This window comes from Moschus berezovskii, chromosome 15 (genome assembly GCF_049115385.1).
Source record: "Moschus berezovskii isolate FMDL1 chromosome 15, NW_MosBer_1.0, whole genome shotgun sequence".
Taxonomy (NCBI): domain Eukaryota; kingdom Metazoa; phylum Chordata; class Mammalia; order Artiodactyla; family Moschidae; genus Moschus; species Moschus berezovskii.
Window position 1 is genome coordinate 32178567 of NC_142474.1, and position 15452 is coordinate 32194018.

A 15452-nucleotide genomic window follows, 5' to 3' on the forward strand; every position below is an offset into this window, starting at 1 on the left:
TGGACTGTATGTAGCCCACCAGGCTCCTCTGTCCAAGGGATTCTGCAGGCAAGAATACTGGAGTGCGTTGCCATTTATGAGCAACTGTTGTCCCAGAACACCATTTTAGTACTTTTAAAATGCTGCCCTTTAAATGCTGAACTTCTGCTAGAATGGATGGTTGGGAAGTGGGGTTTTGGGGTGGGAGTAGCAGGGAATGGGCCACCATTCCTGCCTTGGCTGCATCATATAAGGCCATATCTCCAGAGAGTCTAGACCAGGACAAGGCTAATGAGCATAATGAGATGATGAGTCTGTCTGGTTTGGGAGGAGCCCTATCTAATATGGTGACTGGATTATGAGCCTGTCTCCAAGTCTGAGATTTGATACAGGGAGCTGTAAATTCTCTCCTCTTTTATTAATAGATCTGAGTCTCCTTCCGTCACACAGGGCTGGGACATCTTTACTATCTGTATTATCTTTTAACTATATTTAAAAAAACATGGGTATAATTCAGATGTCAAGAGGTAAAATCTGACTTTAATGATAGAGGACTGTTCTGGCGTGAAAGCTTGGGAGAGATAAAATGTTTTTCCAGCAAACTCATAGAAAGAGATCAGATTTTGGTCACCAGAGGTGGGGAGTAGGAGGAGGGGGAATTGGATAAAGGCAGTAAGTCCTAGGGATGTACATAATTAGCACTTGTTATTGTCGTTCAGTCACTAAGCCGTGTCCAACTCTTTGCAGCCTGCCAGCCTTCCCTGTCCTTCACTATCTCACGGAATTTGCTCAGACTTGTGTCTGTTGAGTCTGTGATGCCATTCAACCGTCTTCATCCTCTGTTGCCGCCTTCTCCTTTTGCCTTCAGTCTTTCCCAGCATCAGGGTCTTTTCCAATGAGTCAGCTCTTCACATCAGGTGACCAAAGTATTAGAGCTTTAGCAGCAGTCCTTCCAGTGAATATTCATGGTTGATTTCTTTTAAAATTGACTGGTTCCATCTCCTTGCTGTCCAGGGGATTCTCAGGAGTCTTCTCCAGCACCACAATTCGAAAGCATCAATTCTTTGGCACTTAACCTTCTTTATGGTCCAACTCTCACATCTGTACATGACGACTAGAAAAACCATAGCTTTGACTATACAGACCTTTGTTGGCAAAGTGATGTCTCTGCTTTTGAATATGCTGTCTAGGTTTGTGGTAGCTTTTCTTCCAAGGAGCAAACTGTCTTTTGACTTCATGGCTACAGTCACTGTGCGCAATGATTTTGGAGTCCAAGAAAATAGAATCTGCCACTGTTTCCATTTTTTTCCCCATCTATTTGCCATGAAGTAATGGGACCGGAGAAGGCAATGGCACCCCACTCCAGTACTCTTGCCTGGAAAATCCCATGGATGGAGGAGCCAGGTAGGCTGCAGTACATGGGGTCGCTAAGAGTCGGACACAACTGAGCGACTTTCACTTTTTGCTTTCATGCATTGGAGAAGGAAATGGCAACCCACTCCAGTGTTCTTGCCTGGAGAATCCCAGGGACGTCGGAGCCTGGTGGCTGCCGTCTTTGGGGTCGCACAGAGTCGGACACGACTGAAGCAACTCAGCAGCACCAGTGGGACTGGATGTCATGATCTTAGTTTTTTGAATGTTGAGTTTTAAGCTTTTTCACTCTCCTCTTTCACCTTCATCAAGAGGCTCTTTAGTTCCTCTTCACTTTATACCATTAGGGTGGTGTTATCTGCATATCTGAGGTTGTTGATATTTCTCCTGGTAGTCTTGATTCCAGCTTATGACTCATCCAGCCCAGAATTTTGCATGGTATACTCTGCATATAAGTTAAATAAGCATGGTTACAATATACAGCCTTGACGTACTCCTTTCCCAATTTGAAACCAATCTGTTGCACCATGTCTGGTTCTAACTATTGCTTATAAGTGGCACTGCTGTATGTTAAATACAAAGTTAAGAGAGTAAATTCTTAAGTGTTCTCATCACAAGAAAAAAATTTTTTCTGTATATTTAATTTTGTGTCCGTTTAAATCATGGATGTTCCCTAAACTTACTGTGATAATTGTTTCATGATGTAAGTCAGATCATCATCCTGTACACCTGAAACTTTCTGTGAGTTTCACTGCTCTGGGTACCTCATATAAGTGAAATACCGTATTTGTCCTTTTGTGACTGACTTATTCACTTAGCTTAAAGTCTTCAAGATTCATCCCTATATTGTAACATATGTTTCCTTACTTTTTAAGGCTAAAAATATTTCATTGTATACATATGCCATGTTTTGCTTATCCATTCATCTGTCAGAGGACATTCGGTTGCTTCTACACTTTAGCTATTGTGAGTAATGCTGTTATGAATGTGGATATTCTTTTGAGCATATACCTGGAAGTGGAATTGCTGGATCATATGGTAATTCTATTTTTTGTTGAACTGCCATACTGTTTTCCACAGCAGCTACACCATTTTTACTTTTCTACCAATGCTGGCCAACACTTATTATTTTCTAGGACCTTTTATAATAGCCATCCTGATAAATGTGAGATGCTCCTTATTTTATAGAGGCTATTTTAAATTGATAACAGGGTCCTCTTGCACAAATTGCAGTATATTTTGAAGATTTACCCTATTTCTTATATTACCTTTTCTGTCCTTCATGTTTGTGATGGTCTCCTGTAGGATTCTGGTTGAACTTTGCTCTGGAGCACTGACGGGATTGAAATGTGCTCACAGTAGGGTAATGGCATTGTAAATATGTTAAGAATTCTTATCTTTTAGTGATACATACTGAAGTTACTACAGTTGAAATGATTTGTCTCAGATTTGCCTTAATATATGCAACGGGTATACACCAGTGGTTCTCAGTTCAGGGTGACTTTTCTCTTAGAAAACACTTGGCAACATCTGAAGGTAATTTTTGGGCTTCCCCTGGTGGCTGTGTTGCTAAAGAGTCCACCTGCAATGCAGGAGGCCCATGTTCAACCCCTGGATCAGGAAGGTTCCCTGGAGAAGGAAATGGCAATCCACTCCAGTATTCTTGCCTAAAAAATCCCATGGACAGAGGAGCCTGGCAGGCTACAGTCCATGGGATCCCAAAGAGTAGGACACGACTTAGCAACTAAACCACAGAAGCTGATTTTGGTCATCACAATTAAGGGTTTTCTACTGGCGTCTAGTAGCTAGAGACCAGAGGATGCTGTTAAACATCCTATGGTGCACACAACAACCCCCTACAACAGAGAATTAGTCATCCCACAGTGTTAATTAGTGTGCAGCTGAGAAACCCAGACCTGGTAAAGATGAAAAAACTGGCATGTGATGATACTGTTGAAGTGAAATGAGAAGTGCATAGGGATTTATTGTAGTGTTCTCTTTTCCCCTGTGGGAGTTTGAAAGTTTTCCATAATAAGGTATAAAGTATATATTCAGGTTCTTTATTTATATATATTTAACAAAGGAGCCATCAGCACACTTCCTCTCTGTATAGAGCATTGTTTTTCCAACTGAACCAGAATTAGATACCACAGCACCGACAAGCTGTGGTTGGTGAGCCTTTGGTTAAATACCCTGCTACCTCAGAGCCTACTTTTACCCCTAGTCCCGGTTGACTCTGAGTTTGAGGTGTTTCTCGGCCCAGGCTGGTAGAACTAGTGCTACCTCTCAACTGGAGTTTCTTTAGCTCTCGTCTCTTTAGCAGTCTAATTCCATCTGCTTTGTCTTCCACAAATCCCTCAAAGTTTTTGGCCTACTGATGCCACTCTATTTCTTCTATCATTTCAGTGTCCTTTTGGCAAGAGAAAAAAATAAAATTATGGATTCAGCCGACTATCTTGAGCCAGATGTCTTCTAATTACCTTCTTTTAATACCTGATATACAGCCCTCTGTGATTGGCATTGAACTGAGACATAATATGGTGATAAATCATTAATTCTTTTATTCATTCACTCAGTGTAGTCCATCTAGTATTTGTTCAACATCCACTATTTGTGAAATTCTGTGCTAGGTGTTAAGTATATTATGAGAAGCAAAGCAAGTATATAATCCTTGCCTTTGTGGAATTTAGGGTATAAAGGAGGGATAGTCATAATCAACTTTACTGAAATAAATACAGAATGTGAAGGGTATTTTCAAAGGAAATAACAGTGTTCTGTGCAAATAATAAAAAAAAATAATAGCTAACGTTGACTGTGTACGTAATTGTGTGCAAGTTACTGTGCCTAGAACTTTACGTGGATAATCTCATTTAATCTTTAGAATAAGTGATTTTAGAGATAGGGTGGCTCAGAGGTTAAAGCGTCTGCCTCTAATGCGGGAGACCCGGGTTCAATCCCTGGGTTGGGAAGATCCCCTGGAGAAGGAAACGGTAACCCACTCCAGTATCCTTGCCTGGAGAATCCCATGGACGGAGAAGCCTGGTAGGCTACAGTCCACGGGGGTCGCAAAGAGTCGGACACGACTGAGCGACGGAACGGAACGGAACAGAGATAGGGAAACTAAGACCTACCTAATTTAATGTTAAGTCAGAAAAGACCTCTCTGGAAAAAGTAACGCTTGAAATGAGAACTGAACCAACAGGAGTTCAGTTCAGTCACTCAGTCATGTCCGACTCTTTGTGACCTCATGGACTACAGTATGCTGGGCCTCCCTGTCCATCACCAACTCCCGGAGTTTACTCAAACTCATGTCCATTGAGTTGGTGATACCATCATCTCATCCTTTGTCGTCCCCTTCTCCCACCTTCAATCTTTCCCAGCATCAGCGTCTTTTCAAATGACTAGGAGTTAGCCAGGTAAAGAATGGAGGGAGGCTAAACACAGCAGAAGGAATAGAGTTCAAAGGCCCAAGGAAAGAGCGAACCCAGTATGGAAGACTGCCAGTGACTGAAGTTTAGTGAGCAAGGAAAGAATGGAGGAGACAGAAGAAGCAGGGGCTAAATGGGGGAGGTTGTTACTGGCCAAGGTAAGGATATTAGATTTCGGTCTAAAGGCCTGGGTAACCTAGGAAGGTTTTACATAAATGGGGACTATGATCTGATTTGCTTTCTTCAAGATCACTGTCCCTGCTTTGTGGAAAGTGGACTGGCAAGGGATAGCAGCTTACTGTGATTCAGATGAGAAAGGACAGAGATTTAGACTAGAGTGATAGCAACAGAAGGGAAAAAATACAGACAAATTTGAGGTGTTGGTTTTAGTACCAAGACATTACTTGCAGGGACTTCCCTGGTGATCCAGTGGTTTAGAATCTGTCTTGCAATGCAAGGGACAGAGGTTCAATCCCTGGTCAGGGAACAAAGATCCCGCATGCCACAGAGCAGCTAAGCCCACACCCCACAACTAAGACGCAGCACAGCAGAATAAATAAATAAGATGAGAGAGTATTTTTTAAAAATAAAATATTACTTGCAGCTGAGCTGCATATAGAAGATAAGCCTAAGGAAGAAATTTAAGGGAATTCTTACAATTCTTAGGTAAGCAATAGGGTGAATTTATGGCAGTGCTAACTACTGAGTTACTGGTGGAGGAAATTTTTTTTAATGCAGGAAGGTGGCATTGCCTGTGAAATTTAAAGTAGAGGTAAGATAATTTCAGAAAAGTTTGAAGAAAAGTCTGACCAAGCAGTGCCTATGTGGAAATTGCTAGCATATAACTTGAGCTTCCAGCCTGATCTGATCAACTGGATAAGTATTAAGAAGAGTGCCAAGGACAAAGCCCTGAGGAAATCAGACATTTAAAGTTCTGTGTGAGAAAAGGAACAACTGATGAGGGAAAATATGAAGCAGCCAAGGGACAGAAAGAAGAGTGCTTTCTCTGGAACTGAAGAGAAGAAAGTTCTTCAAAGAGGAGGGAGTAGTCAGCCAGTTTGAATGCTCATTTTAATATGAGATTCACATACCAGGGTATGTTTGAAAACTGCAGTCAACAAAGAAGCATGGTATAGTATTTCCCATCTCTTTAAAAGCAAACTTTCCATCCTGCGTCTGCCTCCAGCTGCTGCTTTTCTCTGCATCTCTTGATGATGAAAGTCCTCACCTCAGATAAGGAATCAGTGTATCACTATCTTTTCTTTCCATCTTTATTTCATACCATTTGGCCTTTCTCAATAACTTAACTGAAACTACTCTTTTGAAAAGATTACCAATAACTGCCCTCTTTTCAAATCAAGTGTCACTTCTCTGCTTTCATCCTACTTAATCTGTCTATAGTATTTGATTGAGTTGGTTACTCCCACCGTCTTGAAAAACTCTTCTTAAGACTGCTACTTACAAGTTAGTTTGACTACTTGATCTTTTTAAGAATGTAAATCTATTTATATATCTCCCCTGTTCAAACCCCTCCAATCACATAGTGTTTCTCATCACATTAGAATTAAATCCACACTCATTCCTGTGACATGCAGAGTCTTATTCCTGCCCACCTCTCCAGCCACATCTTGTACCAAAACTTGTCTTTGTGCTCTTTCTTGAACCCACCAAACTATTAAGAACTCTTAGGCTCACTAGTCCCTGGGCCTAGAAAGCTCTTTGCACAGACCTTTTTGTGATACGCTTCTTCACGTTATTTACACCTCTGCTCAGTAACTACTTCAGACCTTCCCAGACTGCTCTAACATAGCCAGCCACTGCCCTCTCCCAAAGCCCATCACTCTGTATCCCCTTACCCTTCTTTTCATCATGTATCTTATGTCTGAAATTGTTTATGATCAGTTTTCTCCTTCTCACAGAATGTCAGCTCTCTGTCAGTTGTCTGTTTAATCACTTCTCTGTTCCCAGTAAATGGAACAGTGTTTGGCATACAGTGCGGGTCCATAAATATTTTTTGGATGAATGCTAGTAAGAAGTTGAATCAGGTGAGGGTGGGAATGCTTCCGTTGGATTTGGTAATATGCCATTTGTTGGTGTCCTTCATGAGAAATTTAAAGGGCGCACTCAGGGTAGATGTCAGAGCAAAACAGAGTATGGAGTACCCAGAGGAAAGAGGTTAGAGAAGACAACTGTTTTGTAAGATAACTGTTATGAGAAGCTGACTGTGAAGAGAGACATGGGACTGGCTATTGGTGGTAGGAAGAAGGTCAGTGAGGTCAAGAAGACAGATTTTTGAGGTGACAGTAACAGAAGTAATACAGACCACATGTGACAGGATTGACTTTTACATGGAGGGATCTGCTGCAGAGGGCAGAACGTGATGCTGCTAGAAGGGGTGGAAAATGGTGAAGATAGTTACAAATTCATACTGGTTGTGTAGTTCGTGGCAGGGGCATGAAAGTGCAGGACGAGGGTGAAGCTCATTATGGGGTGGAAAGTAAGCCAGGCCCTGTGGAATGGAGGGCAGAGTTGCTGTATCTCCTCCAGGCTAGATGTTGCTGTAGTTGGGGTCCTGGTGGAAAGAGGTAGAAAAGAATAACCAGCCGTTTTTGACACACAGTGCTTAAAGATCCAATAATGTCTCTTTGCTTTAATCAGGAACGGTATTCTCTGTTCCAGGAAACTATTTGCATTTATGATAGGAAAATTGTCCTTTTTCCTTTCTCTCCCATCTTCATGGAACCCACTGAGCCTGGGAGAAAGTACACTGTTGGGCCTACACCCCAGCTTACCATCAGGATTGGTTGTGTTTATGCTTACAAATATTTGAGTATTTCTTACATGCTGAGCACTGGTTTTGTCTTAGGCTCTATAGCAATGAAAAAAGCAGTCTCTGCCTTCAAAGAACTTTCATTCTAATGTAGGGAAATAGAGAATAAACATATGTATGATTAGTCAAGTCAGGTGGGCATGTGACCCTAGGCCTTTCCCTGCTCTACCCTCCTCTTCACCCATTAGCCCTGAGCTGGCACTCTTCTCTTTTCTCCCTCTCCTCCTCCCCATGCCCAACCATCTGTCAATAAATAAGCATTTGGAAGAGCTGTTCTTCCTCATCTGAGTGTTTCCCTGAGCAGCGGACTCAAGCCTTCCATTACCTACAGTGGTTAACAACATGTTTTGTTCTCTTGATTTCAGATGAGACGCCAATTATTGCAGTGATGGTGGCCCTGTCCTCTCTGCTAGTGATCGTGTTTATTATCATAGTTTTATACATGTTAAGGTGAGCATGCTGATGCTTCTGCTTTCTTGTGGACTGTTTCAGTACCCCAGGTTCTCAATAAGCCCACAAGTCCAAAAGACAGTAGGATAAGACAATGAGTGGGATAGAGGGAATGACTCATGGTAGCTTTCCCTGAGATTAAAATTCTGCTTAAAAATGTTTAAAATTTTATACAGCAGTCTATGGGGTCGCACAGAGTCGGACACGACTGAAGTGACTTAGCAGCAGCAGCAGCAACACCCAGCCCCTTCCTTTTGCGTCCATCTGTCCTAAGTCCAGTCCCTCAACTCCAGTTTATCCTAAAGCCCAGGACCGTGGTTTAGAGATTGAGGGAGGATGCCACAGTCTGTTGTTACTGATCGGCATTTTAAGGTCTTCAGATCTAGCCCTATTGAAACAACCCCTGAAAGCGCCCCAGTGGAGATTATGTGTTCAGTAAAGGTCTACTTTATTTCTGGCTGGGGCTTTGACCCCCAAACCCCTTTAGGGCCCCTGACTTGGCATGCTGAACTGAACCATGTAAGCACAGGGTTCCTCTTCCTGACTTTCTTCCAGGGTCTTCTAGATACTACTCAAACAGGGAGCAAAAGCCAGGAAGGGAAACCTAAGGGAGGGAAGTGGGAGGTACATTTGATCTTTTCCTACTGGAGTCACTGCCATTACTGAGTTTAACTCTGCCCTTGTTTTTGGCTTAAGCAGCTCTGGGCTCCCTCTGTTATTCTGTATGGATAAAGAGAGGGGAACTTCTCACACCCCTGTAGTTTGTCTTGTGTCTCCTATCTTTCTGCAGGAGACTTGTGGCCAGACCTGTGCCATCAAGTCTGAAGCTCTGAGTTTCTCTCTTGTTACACCCAGAAAGTACCAGAATTTTTGTTTGATACTCTTTTATCTCCCTCCCCTTTATTATACCCACATATCCTACCCAGTGTCTCCACCTGGTGTGGCTGTGATTTGCAGCAAATCCTGGAACTGGAACTGTGCAAAGGAGCCATTCCAATGAGAACATACTGTGGGGTCCCCTGGGTTGAATTCTAGTGTGCTAAGCAAGAGCACACTGAGGTGCTCAGTCTCCACTGGAGCTGCTTCAGTGTGTAAAGGCTGAATTGATAAGTGGAACTACAAACCAGTGATTGGTCTCTCTGACTCCATGCTTAGTGTTTCACTGTGAACATTTTCTCATTAGGTTTAAGAAATACAAGCAAGCTGGGAGCCATTCCAATTCTTTCCGCTTATCCAATGGCCGCACTGAGGATGTGGGTAAGACACCCCTGAATGATATGGGGGACTTTCACAGAGAAGAAAAATCAAGAAAATAGGAGTTTCCCTGTTCTAAAAGAAAAAAAGAATTGAGAGCAGCACTAGTGTTTGACGCCTGGCCCATAAGCTAGAGCCCATAATTTGGTCTCCAGAGAAGGGCTGTGTCCCAAAGGCACCTGACCAACCTTACCCCTTATGCACTGCAGAACCCCAGAGCGTACCACTTCTGGCCAGGTCCCCAAGCACCAACAGGAAGTATCCGCCCCTGCCTGTGGACAAGCTGGAAGAGGAGATTAACCGGAGAATGGCTGATGACAATAAACTCTTCAGAGAGGAATTCAACGTGAGTTCTTTGCTGAGGCTGGTGTATCAGCAGGGAGAAAGGCAGACCTAAGGTCAAGCCTTTTGAGTGATGGGGTAGAAAACAGGTTTCTAATGGGTTGAGGTGAGGAATTTTTACCAGGTTCATCTGACTTCTTTCCTATGTGATCATGGACAGGAAATGAAAAAAAAAAATTACCTTGCCTCCCTCATCTACCCATCTATCCATTCATTCATCATTGTGTCTGTTACTTTTGTTTACTTATCCAGAATCTAATATATGTGAGGTGCCAGGGGCTTGCGAGGGGAGCAAAAGCAGATAGTCTCTGCATTCAGGGAACTTGGTTTGTAAGTTCAGACAGCAGTATAGAACATGAAGAACTAGAGGACATGAAGAACTGGTGCTGAGGCATGGGAACCTGTATTAAGAGTTGTGGCTTTTAGAGTCTAGAGCCAAGGGGTCCCAGGGTATCTTGAGTAGACAATAGGAGGAAGTCATTGTGGAAAACAAGGACCATGGCAGATTGCAGGGCACAGGCCTCATCTTGGGTAGCATTTACATTTGTATGTTTTATAAATCCCTCAAGAAAGCAGACCATGTTTGTGAATCTACTAGTTGCTGATCCAAGTCCACTAATTCAGAATTTACTTTTAAAAAAATGATGTTTTAATTGAGACCCAATAATAGGCAAGGGCATTGGGGAAAGGCAGATGGGGAACATTCCAGGTACTGGGAATATCAGAATCAATCTGTCAGTAGTGACGGTGGGTGAGGGAAAGCACATTCAAAGAATAATAAAAACTGCGAGTGGATGAAAGGCAGAGACTTGAGGGAGATGAAAATGTAGAAGACTGAGCCAGACTGTAGATCCTGTAGACTGTTGTGAGAGAGGTGGAAAGCCACAGACCGGCCAGGTTTGTATTTTGAAAAAAATGACTCAGGCTGGTGGTTAGGGAATAGCCAGGATAGAAAAGAAAATGGGGATCCCAGGATAGAAACAGGAAATACAGTTAGGGGCTGCAGCATTTAGACCAGAGGTGCTGATCAGACTGATGTAAAATGGTAGTGATTAGGGAGAGGGGAGTGGATCTGAGGACACAAGAACAGTTCCGTAATTGCCAATTCATCAACCTGGGCATTGCCGAACTCTCAGGCTCATTCATACCTTTCCACTCAGCTGTGTGTCAGCCCTGTTTCTTAGGCTGGGTCCCCTCATGATGCCAGAATGGCTGCCCAGGGAATTCCCTGGTGGTCCAGTGATTAGGACACTGCATGTTCTGTGCTGAGGGCCTGGGTTCGGTCCTTGGTTGGGGAACTAAGATCCCATAAACCATGCAACACGGCCCCCCAAAAATGTAATGGCTGCCCTAGTTGTAGGCACAGATGGAGGTAAACAGGGCCGGGGGAAAAGGGTGACTGTTTCTTCATGTGTGTTTCCTTTTATTAGTGAGGAAAACTTTCCCAAAAGCTTCTGGAGACTTACCTGGTCACATATTCTTTCACAAACTAGTCATAGGCAAGAGATAAATAGACTTACTGCAGCTGGTGGAGACCAATCCAGATTATTCCTGTGTCATGTAGAAGATGGGTAGATAACCCATAGAATGGGAGCTCTTGTAACAGGAATGATTTTTGGGATATTTGCTCCACCACCGAAGGGCTTGGAGTGGAGAGTGATGTGGTCAGATTTACAGTCAGAGAAAATCACTAGCTACAATTTGGAGAATAGATGGGAGGGAAGCAAGAGGTGAAGCAGAAGACCATTTACCAGGGAAAAGTTAAGGAGTAACTTGGACCCCTTTTTCTGGCTGTTAGAAGAACACCACCATTTAATACTCATTATTAATTAAGAACATTTCACCGTATCCCACAAGATAGCACCCTAGCCTCAACACTATAGCTAGGTCTCCAGTAGGCATTCTGTTGTTTTGTAATTATGGTGTAAGCTACTTCTGAGTAATGAGTAAGTGACCTTGTAACCATATTTTTTCTGTGAAATGAGTTCTTTGTTTGGAGATTATTCCCTGAAATCCTATAACAAATATCTGGGTAGAGGCGGTGTTTCTAAGAGGCACGGTAGGCAAATTCAGATAGGTATTGTGACAGCCAGTTGTCGTGCTACCATGGCCACATACGTGCAGTTGGGGTGGTGAGGGAAAGAGCTGATCAACATCTCTTGGCTTCTTACAGTGAGTGCCATCTGGTGAGCATACACAGGGAGTGTAATAAATATTTCCTGTCTTTCTTGTCCCAGTTATCTACTACGCAGGGGTCAGCTCAGATCCTGACATCCAGTGAAGTGGATAGTGTGATACCTTGCTTGAAGTTCTGTTCACCAGATGAATTTCTCTTTTATTCAGAACGATACCTAAGTAGATTATCCCATAGCAGTCTACCTCCAGAGTGGGCTAGCATGACTCACAGAGCCATTTGTATACTAGGCTGGACTTTTTTCTCCCTTAGTCAACTGTTAGTATCATCAGGAAGTCAGTGGAATCTATTGAAGGAGTGGGTGTGTGGCATGTGTTCCGTTCACATCCATTTCAGCTGAATTCTGGACATGTCCCAATTTATAGCTTATAGACTTAACATAATACTAAGTTTGGGCTTCCCAGGTGGCTCAGTGGTAAAGAATCTGCCTGCCAATGCAGGAGATATGGGTTCGATCTCTGAATCAGGAAGATCCCCTGGAGAAGGAAATGGCAACCCACTCCAGTGTTCTTTTTTAATTTTGCTTTATTTGGCTGTGTGAGGTCTTGGTTGCAGCATGCGGAATGTTTGATCTTCTTTGTAGCATGCAGGATCTTTTTAGCTGTGTCATGGGAACTCTTAGTTGTGGCATGTGGGATCTCGTCCCCTGACCAGGATCAAACTCAGGCCCCCTACATTGGGAGTGTGGAATCTTAGCCACTGAACTTCCAGGGAAGTCCCCCCACTCCAGTATTCTTGCCTGGAAAATCCCATAGACAGAGGAGCTTGGTGGGCTACAGTCCACGGGGTTGCAAAAGAGTCAGACATGACTGAGCAACACTAAGTTTATAATGAGCAGTTAAAGTCATGGATATCTAGTGTCCCATGGCCAGGCTTACATCATTACCAGAGCCCAATGCTAAACTAGAAGGATGATGTTGCTGACAGGATCATGATCTTGTCCCCAGATTCTAAGGTTTTTTCATTACGGTTCTCCTGCTCAGCTTTAACCAGAGACACTTAGGGCCCCAGAAACCTACCAGAATTCATTTCTCTGGCCTGGATCAGCTAGAGAGCCTTCTCTTTTCGGATCACTCAACAAATGAGTCAGAGCAGGACACCAACATGAGGTAGGTGTTGTCTCCAAAATCTGTAATGGCCCAGCAAGCATCACTCCTCCTCCTTAAAGTGGGCGGAGGTTGGGGGCACAGGGGCAGGGAGTAGCAACTTGTTCTTTACAGTAGACGGTGATGTGCTGTGGGCCTTTGACTTTCAGAAAACTTGGCCCAGGTGGCAAGCCACTATATTTTTATCTTTATGTCTATCATGTACATCTAAGATACATAATATCCTGTTCTTCAAGTCCTGTTAGCTTCTTGTTATCAGCATAGTTGTCAGGGTGATGTCCTGTGAAACTAAGACAAAACCCCAATGAACCAGATCACAGCAGAGAGAGGTCAAGATGATTTATCACTGAAGCTGCTCCTGCCATGAGGAAGGGAAACTGCATCGTGTAGTCTTTGTGCATCATAAAGGAAAAAATAAGTACACTTGCCTTATTAATAGTGAAATTCCAGGTACCGGGGGTTATATTAATCTTTAGGAAGGCAAGCACATGTGGAAAAGCAGCTGCAGATCTGCAGCTCCACATGATTTGTGTATGCTATATACTGACATTCCTAAAAACTGTCATCTCATCTATTTGGTAACTCATATGGAGAGTAATAGGAAGCATCAGAATAGTTAATACTCGTAGTTACTGAACACTTGCTTCATGCCATCACTAAACTCACACGTGTAAATGGGTTATCTCATTGTTACCCACAACTTTTAAGTCTCCTGTAGCAGTTAGGATCTCTGTGACTAGCCTTTTGATAAAGGGAGATTATTACTCCAGCAGCTTGCATTTGTTCTGGAGGTCATAGTGTGGCCTCTGAAGCTTTTTTCATCTCACTAAGATCAAGAATCCCATTTTGATACAGTTCCTTCTTCTAAAAGATTCAGGTGCTTTCCTCACCAATGTGCACCCTGTATTAAGTCATGCATTATAGATCCCATCAAGGACATGATGAAGATGTCAGTAAGAAGGTTGAACCTGTTGGATCCCCTATAACACTGATCTCCTCTACTTTGTCCCAAGGGCTTTCTGGCTTTTCATTGAACCCAGCTTTCAGTCCAGGTTCCCACTTGCCACTCCACCAGTAGAATTGTGGCCAGTTTCATAAGCAGGTACACTAACATCAGAAGTTCAGTTAACCATGCCATAACTAGAAATCTGACCCTATTCAAAAATTAGAATTAGATCCCTCCTTGATCTAACATTCTCAAAATCCTACATCAACAGTTATTCCTATGGTTTTTGATGATCCAATTCAGTGAATTCCTGCAGTTTCTTCTGGGTGTTCAGTTCAGTCGCTCAGTCGTGTCTGACTCTTTGCGACCCCATGAATCCCAGCACGCCAGGCCTCCCTGTCCATCACCAACTCCCGGCATTCACTCAAACTCATGTCCATCGAGTCGGTGATGCCATCCAGCCATCTCATTCTCTGTCGTCCCCTTCTCCTCTCGCCCCCAAGCCCTCCCAGCATCAGACTCTTTTCCAGTGAGTCAACTCGTCGCATGAGGTGGCCAAAGTAGTGGAGTTTCAGCCTTAGCATCAGTCCTTCCAATGAACACCCAGGGCTTTTCTACCTTCTTTATGTGTATTTCTTCCAGATTGTGTTATGCTTGCATCCTGATTATCCATGAGCAATGAGAACTGGGTTGTGAGGCAGTTTTCATCATGAAAGCAGGATGCAGTGAAGAGCACAATAGCAATTTTTAGAAGTTGGTTTTCTCCAACTGTTCTGTTTCATTTTTGCATCACTTCAATTATCTGACTTGATAATTGAAGAGATAATTTTCTCACTAGGTAATTGAAAGCCTTGTCTTTCACATGACCAACCAGGAAAAGATGTGAATTCCATCGGCATTAACATTTAGTAATCAGCAAAATTCTGAAACCTTAACTTTTGGTTCAACAAAATACATAGCATGGTCATAGAAGGGCCCTGAGTTTTATGGTGTCTTTGGAGATGAATATTTGATGTTGGAGCTGGTCTTTTTCTTGTTTTGTTGCCTAAAAATGTTAGAAATAATTCTATTACTTGGTTTCAATGTCTCTTGTCTCCTTTTAATTGGGACTCCCCTCTCCCTAAATTCCTTTACCGTCAGCTGGAACACATCCCAAGTGATAGCAAGTCAGTAACTGAAGTAACTGTTGTAGAGTCATGAGGTATAAGTGGCTTGCTCTTTCCCATAATGAAAATTGACTAACAGTTCCTTTCCTTTCATCTGAACTTGGTGATTAGGTTCACATCACCCACATTTCCCCCATCAGTCTCTCACCTACAACCTCACCCTCTGTTACTAACTGCTAAGTGAGTTTAAAAACAAGAGAAGTCATCTCAATTAAGCAAAAAATTAAAGCCATCACTTGGGAAGATACTGGGGAAGCTGGCAGAATCAAAAGATGAGATAGACAACCAGCCCCTGGTCAGAGCAGATCCTATCTTGGTGGTTCTGGGCCCTCTAGGGAAGCCTCTGCTGCTTCCTGAGTTTCAAAATCCTAGAAGAGAGAATTTAG

At 43.0% G+C, this 15452-nt stretch overlaps 1 protein-coding gene across 4 annotated transcripts in view; it reads left to right on the forward strand.

The window, feature by feature from the left end:
* Positions 1-15452, forward strand: part of PTPRA (protein tyrosine phosphatase receptor type A) — a 169524-nt gene that overhangs the window by 114782 nt on the left and 39290 nt on the right. For all 4 annotated transcript variants that reach the window (XM_055432645.2, XM_055432660.2, XM_055432669.2 and 1 more), the window contains 3 exons: positions 7974-8058; positions 9242-9315; positions 9522-9658. In XM_055432645.2, coding sequence (XP_055288620.1) covers positions 7974-8058; positions 9242-9315; positions 9522-9658 — 296 coding nt within the window. Of the gene's footprint in view, positions 1-7973; positions 8059-9241; positions 9316-9521; positions 9659-15452 lie in introns of those variants that run through there.